The following is a 20631-nucleotide window of genomic DNA, read 5'->3' on the forward strand; positions in this document are numbered from 1 at the left end:
ACAAAATTATTTTGAAAACGGCTACTGCTGCTTATAATTCCGAAACAAATAAAAAGCAACGAGTTTTTTGAACTGAACAATGAACAAATTCTTGTAGTATATGATTTTTATTTTGTTTGTTGTGGAGGTTGAAATAAACCACCAGACTGTTTACTTGCAGCTCTTGAAGGTGCAAATCCCAGGAGCTTCTGGATATTCTGAAACAAATAATGAAATGTCAAGTATTTCATCAAACTTTGTGAATATGTAAAAACTTTTTACAAAAAGCACCAGAAATCAAATTTGATCTAAATTAGGTGTGACAATGAGTCTGTACCAACAATTAATTGGTTCACGTTTCCCATTCTTGTACACCTGTAACTAACTGGTATTTACCTATTTTTCCCAGGGGAGAGGAAAATGGATAATAAGGCTTGACCATATGGTGAACCACGGCCTCTCGTCAGGTTACCAGGTCATGTCGGGTATAGGATTAGCCTGCCAATTATTTGTTTTTAGATGCATGGCTTGATAATGGAGAAAGCCCTAACCGAACAACGGTTACACAAACCACTCTACAGTGGCGAGGACTCCATAATGCGCCACACAGCCAAAATGGGAGAGTTTTGTCATAGAGCGTTAGACTTGACTGGGATGGCATTGCAGGTTAAAATTTCTCAGGATCCCATGTAACCAACTCAACCAAGGTGTATTAAATTGGTTAGGCAATGTCAAAATGGGAAGATCATGGGCCTTCAGAATTATTACGACAACGCTTGATTCCACTTTAGTTAATTTTCTCACCTGCCTGATTGACATTGTGCATAAAATATATAAAAATATAAATGAACAATCAGTGTAATCTTCTCCAGCTAAATTTCTATGAGATAATCCTTGGAGAAGTCCAATTGGAACAAATGGTAGTTTAGCTACTATCCGACCTTCAAATCTAAAAATGAAAATATTTTATGAATATATATGCTAACTTGGATAATATTTGTTATTTCCTAATACAATGATACAAGTGAGGCATGTTTATGGCAAATTATTGGTATGAATCTTAATTAGTAATAAGTAATTAGTAATAAAAGTAAGGGGGTATTATTTTAGACCAGGGGTGGACAATTACTTTCATGAGTGGGCCAGTTACAGATAATACACTTGGTAACTGGGCGGAGGCTCAAAACTCAATATGGATAAAAAAAAATATTTTTAACAGATAGTCCAACAGCTAGGCTAACGTATAAAAATTAAGAACAATAAGGTAATAATCGTAGTCATTTTGACATGATACAAGTGGGCCGGATCCGGCCCGCGGGCCGTAATTTTCTCGCCTATTTTTAGACTATGGCTTGATTTTGCCCAAAACCACCCTATATGGATATGATAAGATATCCATATAACATAGCTATATACTATCATATCGAACCGATTTTACAGAACACAAAAGCGACGACTAGTAACAAATATAATAATAGGATAGGGTTATTTGATTTCATCGTTGATTATTTATTACATTGCATTTGAAGTGCTTACACCAAAGCAGGTATTTTTACTTCTGGACGATCATATTTCAGAACACCCTATACAGTTTATTACATCCAACTATCGACCGAAGCTTGCCATTACAATTCCCAACTATAGGTTCTGATTACAAAACAAACTACAATAATATGCAAGACAATATGAAACTATTTTAATAAATGAAACCTACACAGAGTTTAAAGTTCCAAGTAATGCTGTGAAACAGAATCCAATCGCAAACATTGATTTCATTCTGACTGCAGAAAGATCTCTGTTGTTATTTTTAAGTCTCTCTTCCTCGCGTTCAAGTCTTCGTTTCTGGCTTTTGTCACTGTGCTCTCCCACAGCTTCCTTTCGTTTTTCAACTGTAACATGAAAAAATAGAAATATTGGATACAACCTGTCTTTGTCGCTAAGTAAAAACAATAAAAAATAGTGAAAACTATTCCATGGTCCCAGCAGAGACTACTCACTGCACTCAGCAAAGGCATTTACCCCTTTGAAGGGGCTAATAAATTTCCCTACACTTAAGTATCCTTGACTGATAAATACCCAAGGTAACGTAGATGCCATAATCGCAGGTACAACATGATCTGAAGCGTAGGAGGCATCTTATCTATTATATATGTCAAAATATAGCATCATAGAAAGCAGAAGATTTTACGTTTTTTGCATTGTTTGTCAACTTCAGACTTCAGTTTCTGATATTTTTCAGTCTTGTAGACTAGCAGCCATGTTAAACCTGTAAATTAAAAAAGGTAAGACAGTAAGAGGTAAAACATATTCTTTTACAGTTTTATTTATGCACAAGCAATTTTATTTTCTATTAAATTTTTATCAGACAGAGTCCCTGTACTCAAGTATGCGTAATGTTATCATATTCCCAAGGACTCGACTAATATTATTTCGAAAATTTATAACAAATTAGTTGATTTTCGAGCCCCAATCACCCCCCAAACAAACAGCATAAAATCCTAAAATATATTTCATTGTTTTTGAGTCACTTTAATTAGGCACATTGCCAATAACTGAATAATGTAATTAACACAATTAAAATCTCTTTAAAATGTAGAAGAAAAGTAGAACAACACAGGAAAGTAACGGTACCCAGTTTTGTTAGAGAACTTGATATATTGCGTAACTGTGTATAGATTATGTTATTTATGAAGTAAAAACACGGCAGGTAGTAAAAATATTAATAATGGAATAGGTTATGAAAACAAACCTTCTGCCACCAATGCAGTGAATATTGATATGAAGACAATCAGCAAACTATCTCCTAACATGGACATTTCGCAGCGCTAATGACAGTGAATTGCAAAATATCACAGAAATCAACGAGAAAAAGAATTACTGAACTAAGAAACTCTTTCTCAGCGGATTGTGGGGAAATTCCTGGCAAATTCTTATTGCTGAATGGATAATATATTCGCACTGAAGCATATCCATATAGGTTAAAATCGATAACCAGCATAATACAATCGTTTTACTATTTCTAGAATGAAATTGTACAAAAATTATGCAACAATGATTCAAAATTATTTTAAAAGTGAAATAAATCTTAGATTGATATTAATTAAAGTGTTTTCATTTAATATAATATCACCAAACTATTGATCCATGACGAAACCAACTAATTATAAAAGCTTGCGTTCTCGGCGTGGAACGCAGTTGAGCTGGGAGCCTCGACGCGTAATGGACTCTTCTTCTCTTGTAGACATGGTTCAATCTCCTTGTCCGTTTATAATTGGAGTTTCTGGAGGGACATCATCAGGAAAAGTTAGTTTTATTATTTCATTTCTATATATATATATATTTTTTTTCATAATTCGATAACAAACGCGAGTGGTGGTAAAGCGATGACGTAACCGTGCGAACATAGTGCATGACTTGCTTGTGACGTATACCACGTATGGTAAACAAAGCCGTCGCCACGTGGTTTCGCAACGAGACCAGACAGGAACGAGCGTACAGACGGTGATGCCACTTCTCCCTACCGCTTTACGTTGCGTGTCATATTATTTAGAGACAAGATATGTTTTGATTTTTCGATGCTCGTTTCACCATATAATGATTAATAAAAGCATTCTAAGCATAATAAAATTTTCTGGTGAAAGTCCACGCTTTATAAGATAACTCTTAGTCCAGTAGTCAAACTAACTGGAATTATTAATTAAACAGGAAATACGTTTCAACATTGCAATTAAGGATTTTTTATTGACCAATAAGATGTTGTTCACATTCACATTCCAGCTACCTAATACTGTAATATACTGTTCATCAATGTAAAATAAAAAACCTAAAATCCTGCTCAGAATATTCTGAATTCAAGAAAACCCCAACGTCATGTATTACATCAATATATTTGGTTGTTGTATATCCATATTATAGGTTATTATGCAATACAGGCTTTGATATGGGACAAATGTTATATAGCTAGATTAAACTTCTATTATTCCATTTATTCTCAATATCTGGAATTGTTGTCTTGTCTGCTTATGCACTGCTTCCATGTTTGACTGGTAATCAAACAAGAGGCCGTGGTTTGCCATATAATTAAGCCGTCTAATCCCCTTTCCTCTCCCCCAGGGTTGTCCAAAAATAAATGAAACCCACGAAATTGGTAATCGAATTAACGGGTTTCATTTATTTTGGGATACCATGTATATTTGCTGACTGGCACACTCATTATTATAAGATGCTTCATCATGCCTTTGCTCTAAACAAGGCATTGTATAAGCAGCCACTGATATCTAACAATATGTAAGAAGCTACTACATTCATTTAATGCCATATCTCAATTTCAACTTCTAATAAATGTAATTTTACATCACAGACTTCAGTTTGCCAGAAGATCATACAATGTTTAAAAGAAACATCTATGAGCAAATGGGGAAAGGTTGCAATCATAAGTCAAGATGACTTTTACAGAGAACTCACATCGGAACAGATTGCGTTAGCTAACAAGTCTCAATATAATTTTGACCACCCTGGTGAGATCTAGCTTCTTTTATTGTCTTTGATAAATATGCTTTGGAAATTATAAAAGGCCTATGTGTAGCTCATCGTGCTAAGCATTAGGAATACACTTGCCACCCTTTGATTACTCTGCGTGGGTTCGCAGGTTCGAATCCCATGCCGCGATGGTTATGTGCGAGAGGATTGCTGGACTCCTCACCCGCCGTAGGGTGGTTCACGTAACCGCTGGTCGGTTACGACTTCCTCCACCATCAAGTCCATGCTTCTGAAAAATAAATAACTAACTAAACCCAAACCCGACATGGAATAGTAACCGGACGGAGGCCGAGGTTCGCCATAGACACTTAGTCTTATTGGCTTTCCTTCTCCCCCGGGATAAATATGTAAATCCTATTTTAAAATTGCCAATATTGGGGAAATTTCGATTCAATATACTATTCGTCGTTAAGAGGAATATTGTAAATCCTTTGTGCTGAGTATTAAATCCTAGATCAAAGTGTATAGTGATGTTTTAATTCCATGTAGTAAAAATTAAAGCCATTTGTTTTATAACTGTTTTTTTTTTCAAGTCTGTGCCATTTATTATCTAATTTATGTAACTTTTTTATGTAATAAATTTTGTTGTTTATTTCCATATCTTATTATTTTATAGTAGGCAAATTTTAACTCCTTTTTGAAAATTCATTATTATTCTCTCTAGTTGTGTGATATCATATTATTTTTTAATTAAAATATTGTAGGATTTTAGAGATGTGGATTTTTGTTCAGGTTTCTTTTCAACTAGCATGAACTATATAAATTTTTTTTGTTTTAATTGGAGATTTGTGATAAAATACTTGTCCTTTTGGCATTTCCATGGTATTTAGTAATTTGTGACTAAAATGATTTTTTTTTTTGTTATACTCAGATGCATTTGACACAAAGCTCATGAAAAAGACATTGAGTGAACTTGTGCAGGGAAAAACAGTAAAACTCCCAAAATATGACTTCAAAACCCATTCAAGGTAATATTGATTATTCTTCTTAAGTTGACGTTAAATCAATATTTTTTTACAGGTTTGCATTATATAAGCCAACTGCTTAAACACTGTTTGTTTCATAAGTAAATTCCCATTAGAATAATCTCCGAAATAGAAAAAGGAACAATTCAGTTATTTGCTAAATTCTGTTATCTAAAGCCAATTGCTATTATTTTACAGTTTTTATTACAGTAAATATTTTCGCTGAAAAATTTGTTTACTTACCTTATCGACAAATAAAAGTTTTCTGGTAATATTTCGACATCCTTCCGATTGGAAATTTAAACATCAGAGTTATTTATTTTATTGTTGTTTTCTTTGCATATCAAATATGAGTCATTATTTGCCCTGATCATCTATGATTTGATTTAAAAAGTTTCAGTTGGATGAGAAAATCTCTTTCTCCGTTTTAGATTAAAAGACGAATGGACGGAACTTGGACGATGTGACGTTATTCTTTTCGAAGGAATACTCGTATTTTATCACAAGGAAATCCGAGAAATGTTTAACATGAAATTATTTGTCGATAGTGATGCTGACACAAGATTATCTCGACGAGGTGCGTTTTCATGTTTGGTTAAACATTCAACATGTTTCTTAAGTTTTATTTTCACATAAAATGTGTAAATTTCCACATAGATGATAACACTTTGATCATCCTCGTTTTGACATGATCAATTGATTCATATCGAATTTCTTTTTTAAATAATAGAGATATTTTCCTGTCGTATTCTATCTTGGTCAACAATATACTTCTGATGAATGGCTTTTATATTGATGTAATGACATCAGTTATATTTTATTGTGAGTTACATCACAATTCAGAAAATTCACGCCATGACGCAATGCCATGATCTTGGGAATTAGTAATTGGCATACAAGCGGTACATATTTAAATTATGTCTCGACAGTCCTCAATTAGAAAATATGAAGAAGTAGGCTTATAATCGTAATATTGTGAATGTCCAAAAATTTTAAATCATAGTTATTCGATAAAGATTTACTTTAAAGATTCAGATAATAGTTCTCTGTAAAAAATGTTTTGTTTTTTTGCGTCAATATTGTAATTTATGTAAAAGTAAAATTTGTCATATGGGGATTTTGATGCTTAAAGATAGATTACGAATATTCAAAATTAAATAGTACATATTAATTTTTTTTTATTACTCTTGTCATTCTTCATGGATAGGAGTTTATAATGGTTTTGTTGTATAATGAATATTCTGAAATATTCAAATTCTAAATGAGATTCTTAATACCAAACATTTTGGTTATTCATTTCCCTCGTATTCAAACAGTAAACAGGACCCTAATAAAAATACATTGTCAACAAACTTGCCCTTAATCCTACATTTATGACTGTCAGAACAATGCTGTAACAATAATCGTTGACCTAGTTTGCTTTTAACAATTGTTGTAGGCCTATTTGATCCTTCTCTGCTTTAGCAAGTAGTGAAAGATTTATATTTCTTCTGTAAACGCAAGCTCTATGTAGGCAAATTATTTTATGATTGTTTACATATTTGTTGAATAATATCATTGTTATCACTTTTGGTTCTAGTAGAGATAAAATTCCAATTATTTAATCTTTTCATTATTAACTCCTTTTCACAGTATTACGCGATATCAGCGAGCGTGGACGTGAGCTGGAGTCAGTTTTACACCAATACACAACTTTTGTAAAGCCCGCTTTCGAGGAATTCTGCATGCCGGTATGCATTTGCTTTCTAAAATCTGGTCAATATTGGGTAGTGTGTGATCATACATGATTTGATAGTAATGTAGTGAGGTGTACTCAGCACAGGCCATGAATGGGCCATGTCACACCGGTACATGCCATCTGTAGTTATCAAGGTTGAGCCATAGATAGATTACCTCGCAATATTGCATCTTCTACTTAGCACATAGTCGATAAATGCCAATTTTGAGTAAAAATGGTTTATAAAGAGATCCGAAGGCTTCAACCCAAAAGGCGAATCTTGAAAGAGCTACTTTCGGAATGTGAGTAAAAATATAAAATTTTAACGAATATGAGTAAAAATATGAAATTTTAACATTTGTTCTTTGCTAATTCTTAACTCATGGTTTAATCTAAAAATATCTTCGCAACTCAGAAAATTTTACAAATTGAGCAATCGCATATGCTATTTGACGTTTGTATCATTCATAAATGAACTTCTTTCAATAGGATCAATACAACCATGTCACGTTATTTTTGTCATGGAATATAATTTTGTTCTAGTTAGGTATCAAGAAAGGATTAAATTGGATGTAACATCTTTATTTGGTAGATTCATACATTCACTAATTTTCTCCATCCCACAACTCTGCCATTTATCCTATTTCCGATTTGCCACTTGATTATTCAATGAGCTGTGAAATATTGCTTGACGTTCGTGGCCAATTTTGCCTCGTATTATTGTGAAGTGTCGCAAAAACGAGGTTTCACACTTATATGATGTGAATTAATAAGGTCTGCTTGCTTTTCTGAACTTTATGTATGGTGGAATTCATTTTTACAGTTTTTAATTTTTTCAAAAAACTCTATTTCTAGGTCTTGAATTCACTACCTTATGTCAATTTTACTGATGAATAGTAACACAGATGTATTCATTATCGAATATTGCTTAATTCTGCAGATGCAATATACCATTTATTAGAATTGTTGTTCATTTTAAAACTTTGCATGGCATCTAAAATCGAAATATCAATGTAAGAAAATGAAAAAAATCATGATTTATATTCCATTTTACAACATAAATTAAGAAAATGACAAATTTCACAAGAAAAAATTACTTTCAGCTATATGGATTTTAAAAATACCCTTCTTTAGAACAGCATTTATTTCAGATTATAAAAAACTAAACTGTTTTCACATACCTGGTTTAAAATGGTGGAATATTATATTATTGTGTTCAAAAAGTATATTCTCAAACTGAAACTAGACATGACAATGGTATTGTGTACTTTGTGTATCAATATATCTTTGTGTCAGGGTTCCTGTTTGCCACGTAGGAAGGAGACAAAAAGTTTGAATTATATGTTTTATGTACCGGTATTAATATTCTTATGTATCATATGTTCCATTTTTTTCTGATTTAATAATTTGTATGTTCAAAACTAGGGAAGGCTAAAGAAAATGATGAAGAAAAATATAATCAAATTTTTTATGGTGAAGTCATAGTTAATGCTTATATATTAAATTTGGAATTTTAAATTTGGTGCAATATTAATGAGTTCAAAATTCATATTTGCATGTAAATATTTGGATATGAACTACGTGCTTTTGGAAAATACTTATTGCATGTAATGAATGCAACAGGATGATAATTTTCATGATAATGAAGGACAATAAAAACCACTCAGCTGGTTACGGTGTCTAAACGACATTTTAGTGCATATCTTCATAGCCTGGAGATAAGATTACGACACACCTATATAGATACCAGTAGTTGAAATTAGTGCATCATGGCAAAATATTTTTCACTATTTTCAGACCAAAAAGTATGCTGATGTTATAATTCCAAGAGGACACGAAAACACTGGTAGGGGAATTAGTTTTTAAGTACCTAAATTTGGGTGAATTCATTCTACGAATGTATTGTGCTTTCTTTTAGAATTTTACATTTGTTTTGCTCGCATCTACTATTAATTTGGTTGCAATGACCTCAGTTATGTTTGGTTGTATTATTTATTATGTTGTTTAAAAGTACCTTTTTCAAAATGAATGAATTTTCGGAGCTCCCGAAGTATGCGAACCAAGATGGCGGACATCGGAATGTAATATGTGTACTAGGTTAGGGTTAAGCCATAATTTTAGCTATAAATACTACGGGAGGCTCTTGGCTAGCTTTCGAACTGATAATAGGACTAAAATAAGGAAAATTGGAAAAAAATTATCGCCTAACCCTAACCTGTTACCCATGTTACGTTCCGATGTCCGCCATCTTGATTCGCATACTTCGGGAGCATCGAATTTTCTTATGCAATGTTTGATCAGCATATGCCCTGTAGTGAAATTAATTTACATAGGTTTACGGAAGTAAAATCTTCATATATAATATTGGAAACATTTTGTGGGTTACTTTCGATAAAATTGTTGATGTTGTCTTCATCTGTACCTGTGTTGCTTATGTAATTTAATCATTAGGCTGAATAGTAGATATACAGGAAATTGACTTATTTGCTACACTGTGAAAAAATTTTTAACTTTTTTTTGTTGTTGCTTGTTTCGTTCACATTAATTAATAATTGCTTATTTTCAGTTGCAATCAATTTGATCGTCCAACATATTAGAGATATATTAACCGGCGGTGTCAGAAGAAGACAGAATGGTCATGTCACCAATGGTTCGGGCGATCACTCTCACATGAATGGTCACGCGAAAGCTGTGAATGGTTTGGTAGGGGTGTTACCGTCGCAAGAAATTGCAAATGGAACTTCCAGACCCCACTGATGGTGCTTTTTTGTTTCTCGTTTTTTATTATTTAGTTTACCTTGGGTTGTGATTGCCGCATTCCTTTTATTGTCTTTATGATAGCGTTGTACTTACGGTAAGTGCCAATTTGCTAATTGTGGGGAGGGTGAGTGTAACAATCAAATGCCAATTTGCTAGTACGGATAAAGGAACGGTTCTGTATACCTCTTGCACACTGCTGCTTAAGCATTCACACTTATTTTTAGTTGTTTTATTCACTTTAAAATGTCCCGTCATCATTACTATGATCTGTGACGTTTCAAAATTATACTGCTGAAATTACTTCAAAATATCTTGCCATTTCAAAATAATAGACCAATTGTTTTGAGTAATCTAGTAAAAACTGTTCATCCAACCCTAATCATTTTTGGAAACAAATATATTCACAGTTAATCAGTTTCATTTGTGCAATATTCAATGATGTATCATTAAATGGAAAGAGAGGTACAAACCACATTCATTTCCTTTACACTTTTGACCTGCCAGTGTTCTACATAAAAATCTCATTCAATAATCCAAACAAATTTGGTTGATGAATATGATACCAATATTTTTGTATTTTTGACGGCTTTTGTTTGGAAACTGTATGTGTTAGTTGTTCATGGCCGGGCATTTGACAGTATTTGATCTTCAATAATTTAATTAAACAATTGTAATCATTAGAAATGTATTAACCATTTTTAGACATAATTGCTTTTTTTCATTGTTTAGGTTAGTAAGAATGAGATCCATGCTTTCTCCTTCGTTAGCTAGTATATGCGGGCGCAATGGCGTTGCACAGAAAGCATATTAAAATCTGAAAATTTATGGGTTTTTTGGTGTTGGAATTATAACCCTTATAGGCAGATTTTGTAGGAGTCAAATCCAAATCTGTCAATATGAGTAAATTCCTGCACTCGAAGACCAAATACAAACTATCTTAATAGTAACAAGATTCTGCTACAATGTTAAACTCGCTCTGAACATTTGTGAACGTACAAATCTAAATTCTGCCAATAGACTGGTTTCTTTTTTATGAATTATTGTTACTGTGCCTTATGTAAATACTGCTTCATACTTGTTGTACTCCCTGATGGAATTTTATTCAATCTCATGACACTCGTGCTGCCCAGATTATATGACCACTTACTCTGATCTGAGAGGCCAGGCGTGCGGTCTCGCAAGGAAAAATTATGCGGCCCGCGGAGAAGTGGCAATTTTGAACGATGTAAAACAGCGAAACTAGTTAATTCATTTTAATCCGGTATTTGCGAGTAATTCCAATCCCTTTGCGTTGCAAAGCTTATACCAGAGTCCAATTTATTATTTACGCATATGACGTTGCAATGCCCCGACAGCTAGCTTGTGCAAAGCGAACAACTCCCGTTATAGCATCAATAACCAATATATTTGTGCCTGCAACCAATATCTTTAATAAAGGTGCGGCCCCGTGTTTTCACCCAGTTATTTGTATTTGGCCTGCCTATTAGTGGGTACTGTCCAAAACGTCGTTCAGAATGTGGGTGTGAAATTAAATCCATCATTTGTTCCTGTAGTCTAGGACAAATTTACAGTCAACTTCTGATGCCAGGTTAGAAAATATTTCAGGACTCTGAGAAAATTTTGATAACAGAAATATTTGGCATATTCAAGCCTCCTTTGATATACTGTTAAGTAAGCTTTGTAAGCTCCCAACTAAAATATGGGATTGTGCACAAAGTTCAAATATCAATGAATTTTAGACTCTTGGTGCAGTTTGAGTTTGAAAATACCTCTCCGGCTTTAGTAAAAATAAGCCAAACAGACTCGATAACCATGACTTGTCATAATATATGAAATGCCGTTCACATCCAAATTTACAAGTTTCTCCTTGTTCCATGAAATTCCTGCATATTGTTCTGTACATATTGTAGCTTATATTAGTCCTTGATATAAATTACTCCTTTGTTTTTGCAGTTAGTTGACTTTAAATATACACTGATGATAAAAATGTTTTATTTGGTTCATATTTCAGAAAATTTGAATGCAACTCTGTTTTGTCTATATGTTTGATACCTTTGCTTTTTATCAACTCGATATGATTAAGGCTATTCTAACTCCTTGTTTTTTGAATTTGAAATGCTTTTCTGCAAGTACTACTACCTTTCAAAATTGAAATAGGCTTGCGTTTTTTTTACGAATGCATCTGTTTTGATACATGTATGATCTTACAACAATAGTGGTCACCTGCCAACATTCAGTTGCAGTTTTCATACTTTGGTTCAAGATGTTTAACCAAATAAACTTGCTGGGAGTAATGTTGATTTTATGTCAGAAAAAGTATTGTGGGTAGTAGTATTTGTAACTTGCAGAAGTGAGGCAATCGGGCCTTTTCAGGTTTACATTAAATGCAGAAATGAAATCAGGATGTGCTGGAGAAAAGTCGAATGCTGATAAATTGCTTCTTGCTTGTATGGTTACTGATCTTGATCTAGTTACCGTAAGTGTTTCGATGGAGAGGCTGTTTTTGACAGTGAGTAAATCCAGTGGTGGGATTCAGCCGGTTCTAGAACCGTCTCACGGAATTTAATGAGATTAGCGAACCGGTTAGCATTACTAAAAAAAACATGTAACAGAACCGGCTGACAAAAAATTTGAATCCCACCACTGAGTAAATCTTGTTAGATTCAAACATGTCATTAGTTTTGAGGCAAGCTGCAACAAATAGAAACCCAGTTAGTGAAGAAGAATCCGGCAATCCTTGTGGCACAATGGTAATATGTTAGTTAAGCTTAGGCCGTTTTTATATTCAAGAGAAAAAATGTGAATATTCAAGACCTGTTGGCCTAGCTGAGGTCAAATCCATGCATCTGAGCAAATAAACTAAACCGTTTCCCTGGCAATCTATCCAGGTTTTATACATATGATCAAGCCATCTTACCCCAGGACAAATAAGAAAATCCTACCCCAATACCTAACATACCTTCCAAGAAATGCTGCTCGTCAAAACCCCCAGAAACTAACATAATCATTACAGACACAGATTCGTAGTTAAAATTTAATATTGGCATCAAAATACATCATGACAATACAGTGTGGAGAGCGAAATACCAAACGCAACATCCACTGATTTATATGTCAAAAATGCTACGTGATAAAACAACTGCTTGGTGCGTTCTTTTCAAGTACTAGAATCAGATGATAAGCTTCCAGGTAAAATGAATGTTCGTGTAAGGTCTTCAGTATTTTGTCACCCAGCTCGTTAACAAATGATGATTATGTATGCATACCAGCCATAGTGTACGAACATGGTATCTGCCTACCTAATCATCTCGCCAACCAGTCGCACAGCTTGCTGCTTGAATATTTCGAAATACTTTTTAGCACCTGAATTGTGTTAAGCTCCCAGATCTGTATCTTTAGCCCATAATTTAAACGTTCTATCAAATGAACTTGTGGCAATATATTCTCCGTCTGGTGAAATATCCATTCCCATAACTTTGTTTTCATGCCCTGCTAATGTCTTCAACGGAAGAAATCCAGGATGCGCCCAAATCTAAATATAATACAAGGTTCAGAAATGTGGTATAACCTAAAGAGAATGATAATATAGTATAAAGCCGGGTTGGGTATTTAGTTTGAAATCAGAATGGCTCCAATCACAGAGCTTATTTTTTTACCTTGGAGCTTGGTTTCTGCGCTACAAACATGACAGTGTTTTGCTAGGACCACTGCCATGACACATCAGCCCAAATGCAGTTTTGTGGCAGTGGAACTCAAAACCATGATATAAGGGTTTCAAATTTTGAACTTTTAATTACACAAATTTAACTTGAAATTTCAAATTAATATTAGTTATAATATTTATTATTTTTTATTTACCATTAAAAAATTATAAATAAGAAAAAATAGACGATTAGGATAATTTTGGGTAGATCCACCTCCACCCATTATGGTTAAGCTTGGCTCTGTCTGGCCAACAACATGTCATGGCACCGACCTTGGTATTAACAGATTTGGTCGTGAGTTCGTAACACAGACAGGGCAATGTCAGACTGGTTTTACCATAATGACACGATTAGATATAACAATCAGGGCAATGTCAGACTGGTTTTACCGTAATGACCCGATTAGATATAACAATCAGGGCAATGTCAGACTGGTTTTACCATAATGACACGATTAGATATAACAATCAGGGCAATGTCAGACTGGTTTTACCATAATGACACGATTAGATATAAGTCATACTGTGATCAGTAATGGCGAAATCTAATTAACACTTACTTTAGCAGTACAGTCATATGATGCTGATACAAGGTAGTCTCCATTTGATTCTACAAATTGAACAATGATAGATAAGTTATACCGGATTTTAACAGAGTAAGACTCTATATTCAATATATTCAATCCTACTATAAGAATTTAGAGTATTTAAAATGTGATATACAGGGTAACCATAATTTAGCTTTGCAATGAATTTTTCAAAAAAGAACACCCTGTATATTAAAATAGCTGATAATTGTGAGGGGGATTGCTGGCCTCTCCATTTTAGTGGTTCATATAACCGCTGGTCAGTTATGGCTTCCCTTACTACCAAGCCCATTAATCTGATTCATGTCACTGAATATATATAGTTCCATACCAGACATGGAGTGGTAACTGGAAGAGAACTAGTAGATTTGTCACATGGTTAAGTCGTCTTATCGTCTTCCCGCGTATAATTACGAAAAATCCTATTTAGGTCTAATCCACACAGCAAATTTTTACAGTAGGTACATAATGATTTTATTGCTATTACATGACTAATTGCTTTGAAATTTTTGATGTTTCAATACCATTATTATTCTCTGAGACAAGCTGGAAAGAAAATAGTAATTTTTCAATCAAACTTTAAAACATACTTTGATACTGCAAACTTGATACTAAATTTGTGTGAGCAGGAATGGTGTAAACGCATGTAGTTCGTCGAAGATCCCAAACTTTTACAGTGTTATCTGCACTTCCAGTTGCAACTTGGTAACTGAAGAAATGAGGAAAGGTCTCAAACTGACCAATAAAACTAAGCATTTCATATCTCTTTTGACTAACGCCAGCAAGTGCTACTACTCCTCATATTGGTTTGGCATTGCCTATCCAATTTTTAACATTCTGGGTAATTAGTGGGCATGTTATTAGGACCAGAGTTTTCAACTTGTGATGGTAATATTTTAGTTAGGCCTCATTTCTCGCTAATTAACCATTTGGCCACCACTCCTACCCTCAATTGGTATAAAGGGTTAAAACTTAACCATGCTTCAATTCTTGCCTTAACAATATCCAATAAACATTCTACATCATACTAAAATTAATTTACCTGTTTGGTGAAAAGCATATTGCATACATTTCTTTCAAATGACCTTCTAAAAACATGATGCATCTTCCTGTTCTTAAATCCCAAATTCTACCGTATGAATCAAGACCACTTGTTGCGGCTAATGCCCCATCATCCTGTGATCGTAAGAGGATAAAAATTCAAATTTTGACATTGAATAAGAATTCCGAAAATGGATTAGGTTATGGATATATCCAGAATATAGCAACTCATTTTGATGCCGAGCAATCTAAATAAATTAACTTGAGTACATTTCGTTAATAATGAAAAGTTTTAGACAGACAATTACAGATATCCTTAAAGATGAAGAATTAATAACATTGTTTAAAATTGAATTCTAATTAGTTCTTCAAGATAGTTTGTTGATACTATATGAAACATTGAAATTGAAGATTCATTTTTTTTTTCAAAATGGCTCGATTTGATAGTCCCTGAGAACTTTCAGCAAGAATATGTTCCATTGATCAGTACTTACCTGGAAAGATATATCATGTACTCCGGCACTATGACCTTCTTGATGTAAAACCTCTTCTTCCTGTTCGAGATCCCACAATCTCCAGGAATTATCATAACTAAAAAAAACAGAGATCCCATTTGAAACATGTCAACTATGAATCAATTGAATTATGCCAAAGATTACTTATTCTTAGCTGGTTGTGGCCTCCAGCTCCTAACTTCAAGAAAGGCAAATTTTTGAAAAAAAAACATTTGCACATTCAAGCATTCTTTATTAATAGACTGATAAGAATGCTTCGTGAAACTTTGGTAAGTGACTTATTTTATCACCATTGGGAGATTTCATAATTTTGAGAATATGACTTCGACCTCAAATCCATGAATATACCATGCGCATGCAGCAATTAACCAGTTTACTATTCTCATACCCGGACAGAGACTGGGATTCCTCATATGAACCATAGGACCCCTACATATTTATCCCGGGGGAGAGGAAAGCGATAAAACAGCTCAATCATATGGCGGACCAGCGGTTATGTGAACCACCCTACGGCGGCGAGGAGTCCAGCAACCTTCTCACAACATAATTAACCCTGCATGGGATTCAAACCTGCGAACCCATGCAGGGTAATCAGAAGTAAGATGGCAAGCGTATTCCTAGCGCTCAGCACGAAGTTACTTACAATGCATCATAACCTAACTACTAGCAAACACACAATGTAATAAAAACTCTGATTTTGACATCAATTAGACAACCCACCATGTCGTTCCTAAAAATCTTCCTGACGGATGATACTCCACCCTAGCAACCTTCTTTCCCCCGTGTCCTTCAATATCTGCTACTGGTTCAGATGATTCAAGATTCCATAATTTAATCACACCATCAGAAGAACTTGATGCCATGCAACATGTCTTTGGTTCTAATGATATCGTAGCTTGTGGATGAAATGCTATAGAACAGACGTTGATATTGTGTCCTGCAAAAGTAATTGAATAAAACAATATATAGACAACATTGATATAACAATACTTATATTCCATAGATATACGTGATTGGAATAGGTTATGCTTTACTTTTTTATTTTTTAAATCAATGCAGGAACTTTGTCAACCCCCTGGAACAACTCAACCGAACTGCAGGTTTCGATCAACCTTAGATTAAGAAACACTGCGCTTGAGAGACTCATCTTTTGAGTGCATCTTAGGCACTCTGTGGGCCATGCACTAATCAGACTAACTAGAATTTGAAACCCATTATTTTCAACTTGGGACGACAACCCAGTCAAGTTAGTATCTTGGACCCTAGGCCCATTAGGGATGACAAAAAACCCAAATTCCAAACATTGAATATTTTTCAAATGAAAAATAATTTTGAGAAGCAGCATATATACAGATATCAAATTCTAACTTTCTTACTTTTGTTGTCTGTAACATACAATTAAAAGAACAACAGTTACCATCACATACCTCTTAAAGTATTAATTTCCTCACAATCAGGAACTGACCACAGTTTACACAAACCACTCCATGACGTTGTTGCAAGTATTTTAGAATTAGGACTGAATTTACAAGAAGATATTGGCCTTGAATCACCGATTTGACTTCCGACACTGTTTACCGCCTATTAAAAAAGTAAATATATTTGATCATTTGTTCATCATATTTGTTAGCTTGTGGTACAGTTGGTCAATTATTCCAACACCTACCTAAGCTGATAACCAACTAAAATATGTGGTTTGAGTTTTACTCTCAGGTCTTGAAAACTGATTTGGCTTGGCAAAATCACAATGATTACGGAGCCACAGTATATTCAAACTGTGGGTTCAGCTCCGAGACCTCATTTTTTTTACCTCACAGGAGTCACAGCCACGCTATAAACTACTCATTTCAGTGCACAATATAAAATAATTCAATAATTCGACTTTTATGGAATATCAAGTCCAAGTCCTTATATAATTTTCTGTTCGAGTAACAGCTGATTTTGTCAATGAACATACTCGCATATGCCTGTGTATCTCTTGTACCCTTGCATGTTTTTGTGTTGTTGATTGCTCCTGTTGTTCTCTCGCTTTCTGCAACCTTGCCTTCGCCCTGAAACAATATATAATATATTTCAGTAAAAAATTTTCCAAAAATTGACAATATCAAAACTACAATAATATGCCATGGCCTAGTAGTTGACTTAACTGTGATACACATATTAGGTTCAAATCCCATCCCCACTGTAGGCAATGATGAACTGGAAAGACTTGGATCTCCACAAAAATAGTGGCTCTTCATATATCAGTGGCATCTTGAATAGGGCCTTGTTCAGGACAAACGGTTCGAATAAACGTATATTTTAAGTTTCAATTTATAATGAACTGGCACCACTAGTTTACACAGAAAGTATTTAATTTCTAATTTACTCTATATTTTTACTAAATTACCACTTTTATCAGGTTAGTTTATATTTTATCAGTGTGATCAATAATCATTACTCTCTTACTTGAGCAATACTACGTTATCCAATCTTTCCTTGAAAAATCAAAAAAGTTACCTTGGAATAGAAAAGTCAGCAATCCACATTCTTGCTGCCTTTAGACTTTCTGGACCTTCGTGATACCATGTTGTCTTAGCGAGCTAAAAGGAAGAATATTATAAGCCTCTTTACACATAATCCGTTCTTTCAATCACAATCTCTTAATCAGTTTAAACGTTACCTCTTCTTTTTCTTTCTGGGCCAACAATTGCTTCTCTGAAATTTTGTTTTTCTTTAAATTATCTTCACCAATGAGTCCAATAATCTCACGGAGACGTTCCCTCCTGTCCGCAGGACCTTCACCAAACAAGGTTATGGGTTCGCCGAATTCTCGAAGTTGTTTTCTCACCTATTTTAATCACATAATGTTGTCTAATAGCTATTATTCCAATTTTTAACACAAATTGGGCCTAAACAACAACTTGAAAAGATATTATTACTGGAATTATGCTACTATACTCGATAGTTGGGATGGAATTGTACGAAGCAGAAAATGCGGGTATAAGAATGTAAGTGTTAGCAGTTCCACAAAAAAGTTTTCGTATGAAAATCCTCTGACTAGGAATATACCCTATTAGTAAAAAATCATTACTTTTGTTTGTAAAGTTTTATTCCTAGTTAAATCTGATGAAGTTTGTTGACTAAAAAATAAAACATGACATTTGAATGAACAGTCAAAAATGGGGCTTTTTAATAATTTGTCTTTGAAGATCATAGTAAGGATATAAGGCTTCCTATGCATATTATTTATGAATGCATAGTTTTTTTGTTTACAAATTCTGTGAAGCTATTAATTTTATGTAAACAGAACATGGTCCAAGCCAAATTCAGTTTTGACTTGATTTGATTTCCACTAAAAAGGTAAATGTTTTGAAAAAAAAACTTATAATCTTAAGCATAGGAAGTTATAATATTGAATTCTCATAATGAAGAGTTATTTACTTAGATTTTGGGGATCCTTATTTATAATTTAATACTAAGTTTAAAATGTGTTGGGGTAGTCAATTTCAGGACGCTTAAGTCGATCCAATATAATAATACCTCTACGTCATCTGTTGTAACTTGGATTTGTCGTAGCTGTTTCTTTCTTTCAAATTCAGCAAGAATTTCTGCTTGTCGTTTATTTATTCTGTCTTCAATTGACATTTCCATGGTATCACCTGTTAAAAATTTCAATTGAATAGGAAGCAAAATTCTCAGTTGAAAACATAATAAATTATGTTGCGTAAAAAGTTAGAGTGACAGCTCAGTGGATAAAGCATTGCACTTAGATATGTTGAAACCACATATTTAAATAGTGGGTCCAAATTGAAGCAAAACCTACTTCCTAATTAAAATTCTGATGCAATGGAAGTTGATATTAGTATATCTGTATATCAATTTAGTTTTACCAAGATGTGGCCTCGTGTGTTGTGTACCCCAATATAAGTGACTGCTTGTATACAGCCTTATTCAGAGAGAAATGCATGTAAATTGTGTTCACAAAAAACTATAAAAATGCTGTAATACAGTGATAAAAGTAACGCAGAATTCATAACATATATTATCAATACTTACTCATGTTGGTGATATTAATATTTCCTGCTTTAATTCCAAGCTGAATTGCTTCTTCCCCAGACATACCGACTCTGTTTTCAATGCTTCCATATTGGACAGTCTTCCTAATCTTTCTTGGAGCTTCACCATCAGAATCGGAGTCAGACATCCTTCTGTCTTTTTTATTTGGAACAGTTTACTTATTCATGCATATATCCAGATAATAATCTGTTAAGTAAAATACTCTCTTAACTCCCAGTCAACTTCTGTGTTTACTGGTTTATAACAGTACCGTATAAGCACAAGGCGAAAACCAGATATCCCATACGATAGTACAGTAGTATCAATGACTGAATGGGCAAACAGGAAAATCTGTTTTACCACGGTACCTTCGAAATCGGCCGCGCCAAGATGATCCCCTACTCACGTTACAAATTAATACCAAACAAACAGAAAATCTTCACTGATTGATTATGAAAAGCCGGAAAAATAGGTATGAATGTATTTCAGAATATGGCTACGACACTTTCCCACATGCAGACGGGAATATTAGCAACAGTGGCCTCGAAAACTCTCCTAAACACTGAAAAACCGATTTCAACAAATGCGCATGGAATCCTAACACAGTCCCGGAAAAGAACAGAAAATTCATACTGATTGATTATGAACAACTATAGACGAAGATATGTAATCGTTTTCATGCTATAAATATACCAGTGCGAGGCATGCACGCTAACAAGTGATAGGATTGAATCGGTACGTTAGTCGTTGGATTGAATGGAACAACCGCATTAAAAACTAATTTCAA

General features: G+C 34.0%; 3 protein-coding genes across 3 annotated transcripts; 1 reads left to right on the forward strand and 2 right to left on the reverse strand.

Moving 5' to 3' along the window:
- Positions 1-10: 10 nt before the first annotated feature.
- LOC120343928 (calcium load-activated calcium channel-like) lies at positions 11-2969 on the reverse strand. Its single transcript, XM_039412976.2, has 5 exons — positions 2729-2969; positions 2168-2245; positions 1694-1868; positions 784-928; positions 11-197 (listed from the first exon to the last, which is right to left on the reverse strand). Exons 1-5 carry the CDS (start codon positions 2793-2795, stop codon positions 108-110), a joined length of 555 nt encoding a protein of 184 aa, XP_039268910.2. The 5' UTR covers positions 2796-2969; the 3' UTR covers positions 11-107.
- A 169-nt stretch (positions 2970-3138) lies between these two features.
- LOC120343926 (uridine-cytidine kinase 2-B-like) lies at positions 3139-12254 on the forward strand. The gene is made up of 7 exons (XM_039412975.2): positions 3139-3282; positions 4340-4496; positions 5390-5486; positions 5915-6060; positions 7116-7213; positions 8998-9046; positions 9767-12254. Exons 1-7 carry the CDS (start codon positions 3199-3201, stop codon positions 9955-9957), a joined length of 822 nt encoding a protein of 273 aa, XP_039268909.1. The 5' UTR covers positions 3139-3198; the 3' UTR covers positions 9958-12254.
- A 726-nt stretch (positions 12255-12980) lies between these two features.
- On the reverse strand, positions 12981-20065 carry LOC120344396 (U4/U6 small nuclear ribonucleoprotein Prp4-like). The gene is made up of 12 exons (XM_039413604.2): positions 19845-20065; positions 19329-19447; positions 18469-18636; positions 18306-18388; positions 17764-17857; positions 17234-17387; positions 16527-16743; positions 15786-15882; positions 15293-15426; positions 14841-14959; positions 14224-14273; positions 12981-13492 (listed from the first exon to the last, which is right to left on the reverse strand). The coding sequence occupies exons 1-12, from the start codon at positions 19990-19992 to the stop codon at positions 13334-13336; spliced, it is 1542 nt and encodes a 513-aa protein (XP_039269538.2). The 5' UTR covers positions 19993-20065; the 3' UTR covers positions 12981-13333.
- Positions 20066-20631: the final 566 nt, after the last annotated feature.

Source organism: Styela clava, chromosome 5 (assembly GCF_964204865.1).
Source record: "Styela clava chromosome 5, kaStyClav1.hap1.2, whole genome shotgun sequence".
Lineage (NCBI taxonomy): Eukaryota > Metazoa > Chordata > Ascidiacea > Stolidobranchia > Styelidae > Styela > Styela clava.

What these genes read in the sequence shown, in the direction of transcription:
- LOC120343928 (XM_039412976.2), bottom strand. Translation starts at nt 2,795, where the DNA reads ATGTCCATGTTAGGAGATAGTTTGCTGATTGTCTTCATATCAATATTC. An exon ending in CACTGCATTGGTGGCAGAAG is followed by an intron (nt 2,246 to 2,728) that starts GTTTGTTTTCAT and finishes TTTAATTTACAG; the next exon opens with GTTTAACATGGCTGCTAGTC. An exon ending in TGACAAACAATGCAAAAAAC is followed by an intron (nt 1,869 to 2,167) that starts GTAAAATCTTCT and finishes TTCATGTTACAG; the next exon opens with TTGAAAAACGAAAGGAAGCT.
- LOC120344396 (XM_039413604.2), bottom strand. Translation starts at nt 19,992, where the DNA reads ATGTCTGACTCCGATTCTGATGGTGAAGCTCCAAGAAAGATTAGGAAG. An exon ending in AGATTTTTAGGAACGACATG is followed by an intron (nt 15,883 to 16,526) that starts GTGGGTTGTCTA and finishes TGTTTTTTTTAG; the next exon opens with TTATGATAATTCCTGGAGAT. An exon ending in CATATGACTGTACTGCTAAA is followed by an intron (nt 13,493 to 14,223) that starts GTAAGTGTTAAT and finishes TATTATATTTAG; the next exon opens with ATTTGGGCGCATCCTGGATT.
- LOC120343926 (XM_039412975.2), top strand. Translation starts at nt 3,199, where the DNA reads ATGGACTCTTCTTCTCTTGTAGACATGGTTCAATCTCCTTGTCCGTTT. An exon ending in GACTTCAAAACCCATTCAAG is followed by an intron (nt 5,487 to 5,914) that starts GTAATATTGATT and finishes TCTCCGTTTTAG; the next exon opens with ATTAAAAGACGAATGGACGG. An exon ending in CACAAGATTATCTCGACGAG is followed by an intron (nt 6,061 to 7,115) that starts GTGCGTTTTCAT and finishes TCCTTTTCACAG; the next exon opens with TATTACGCGATATCAGCGAG.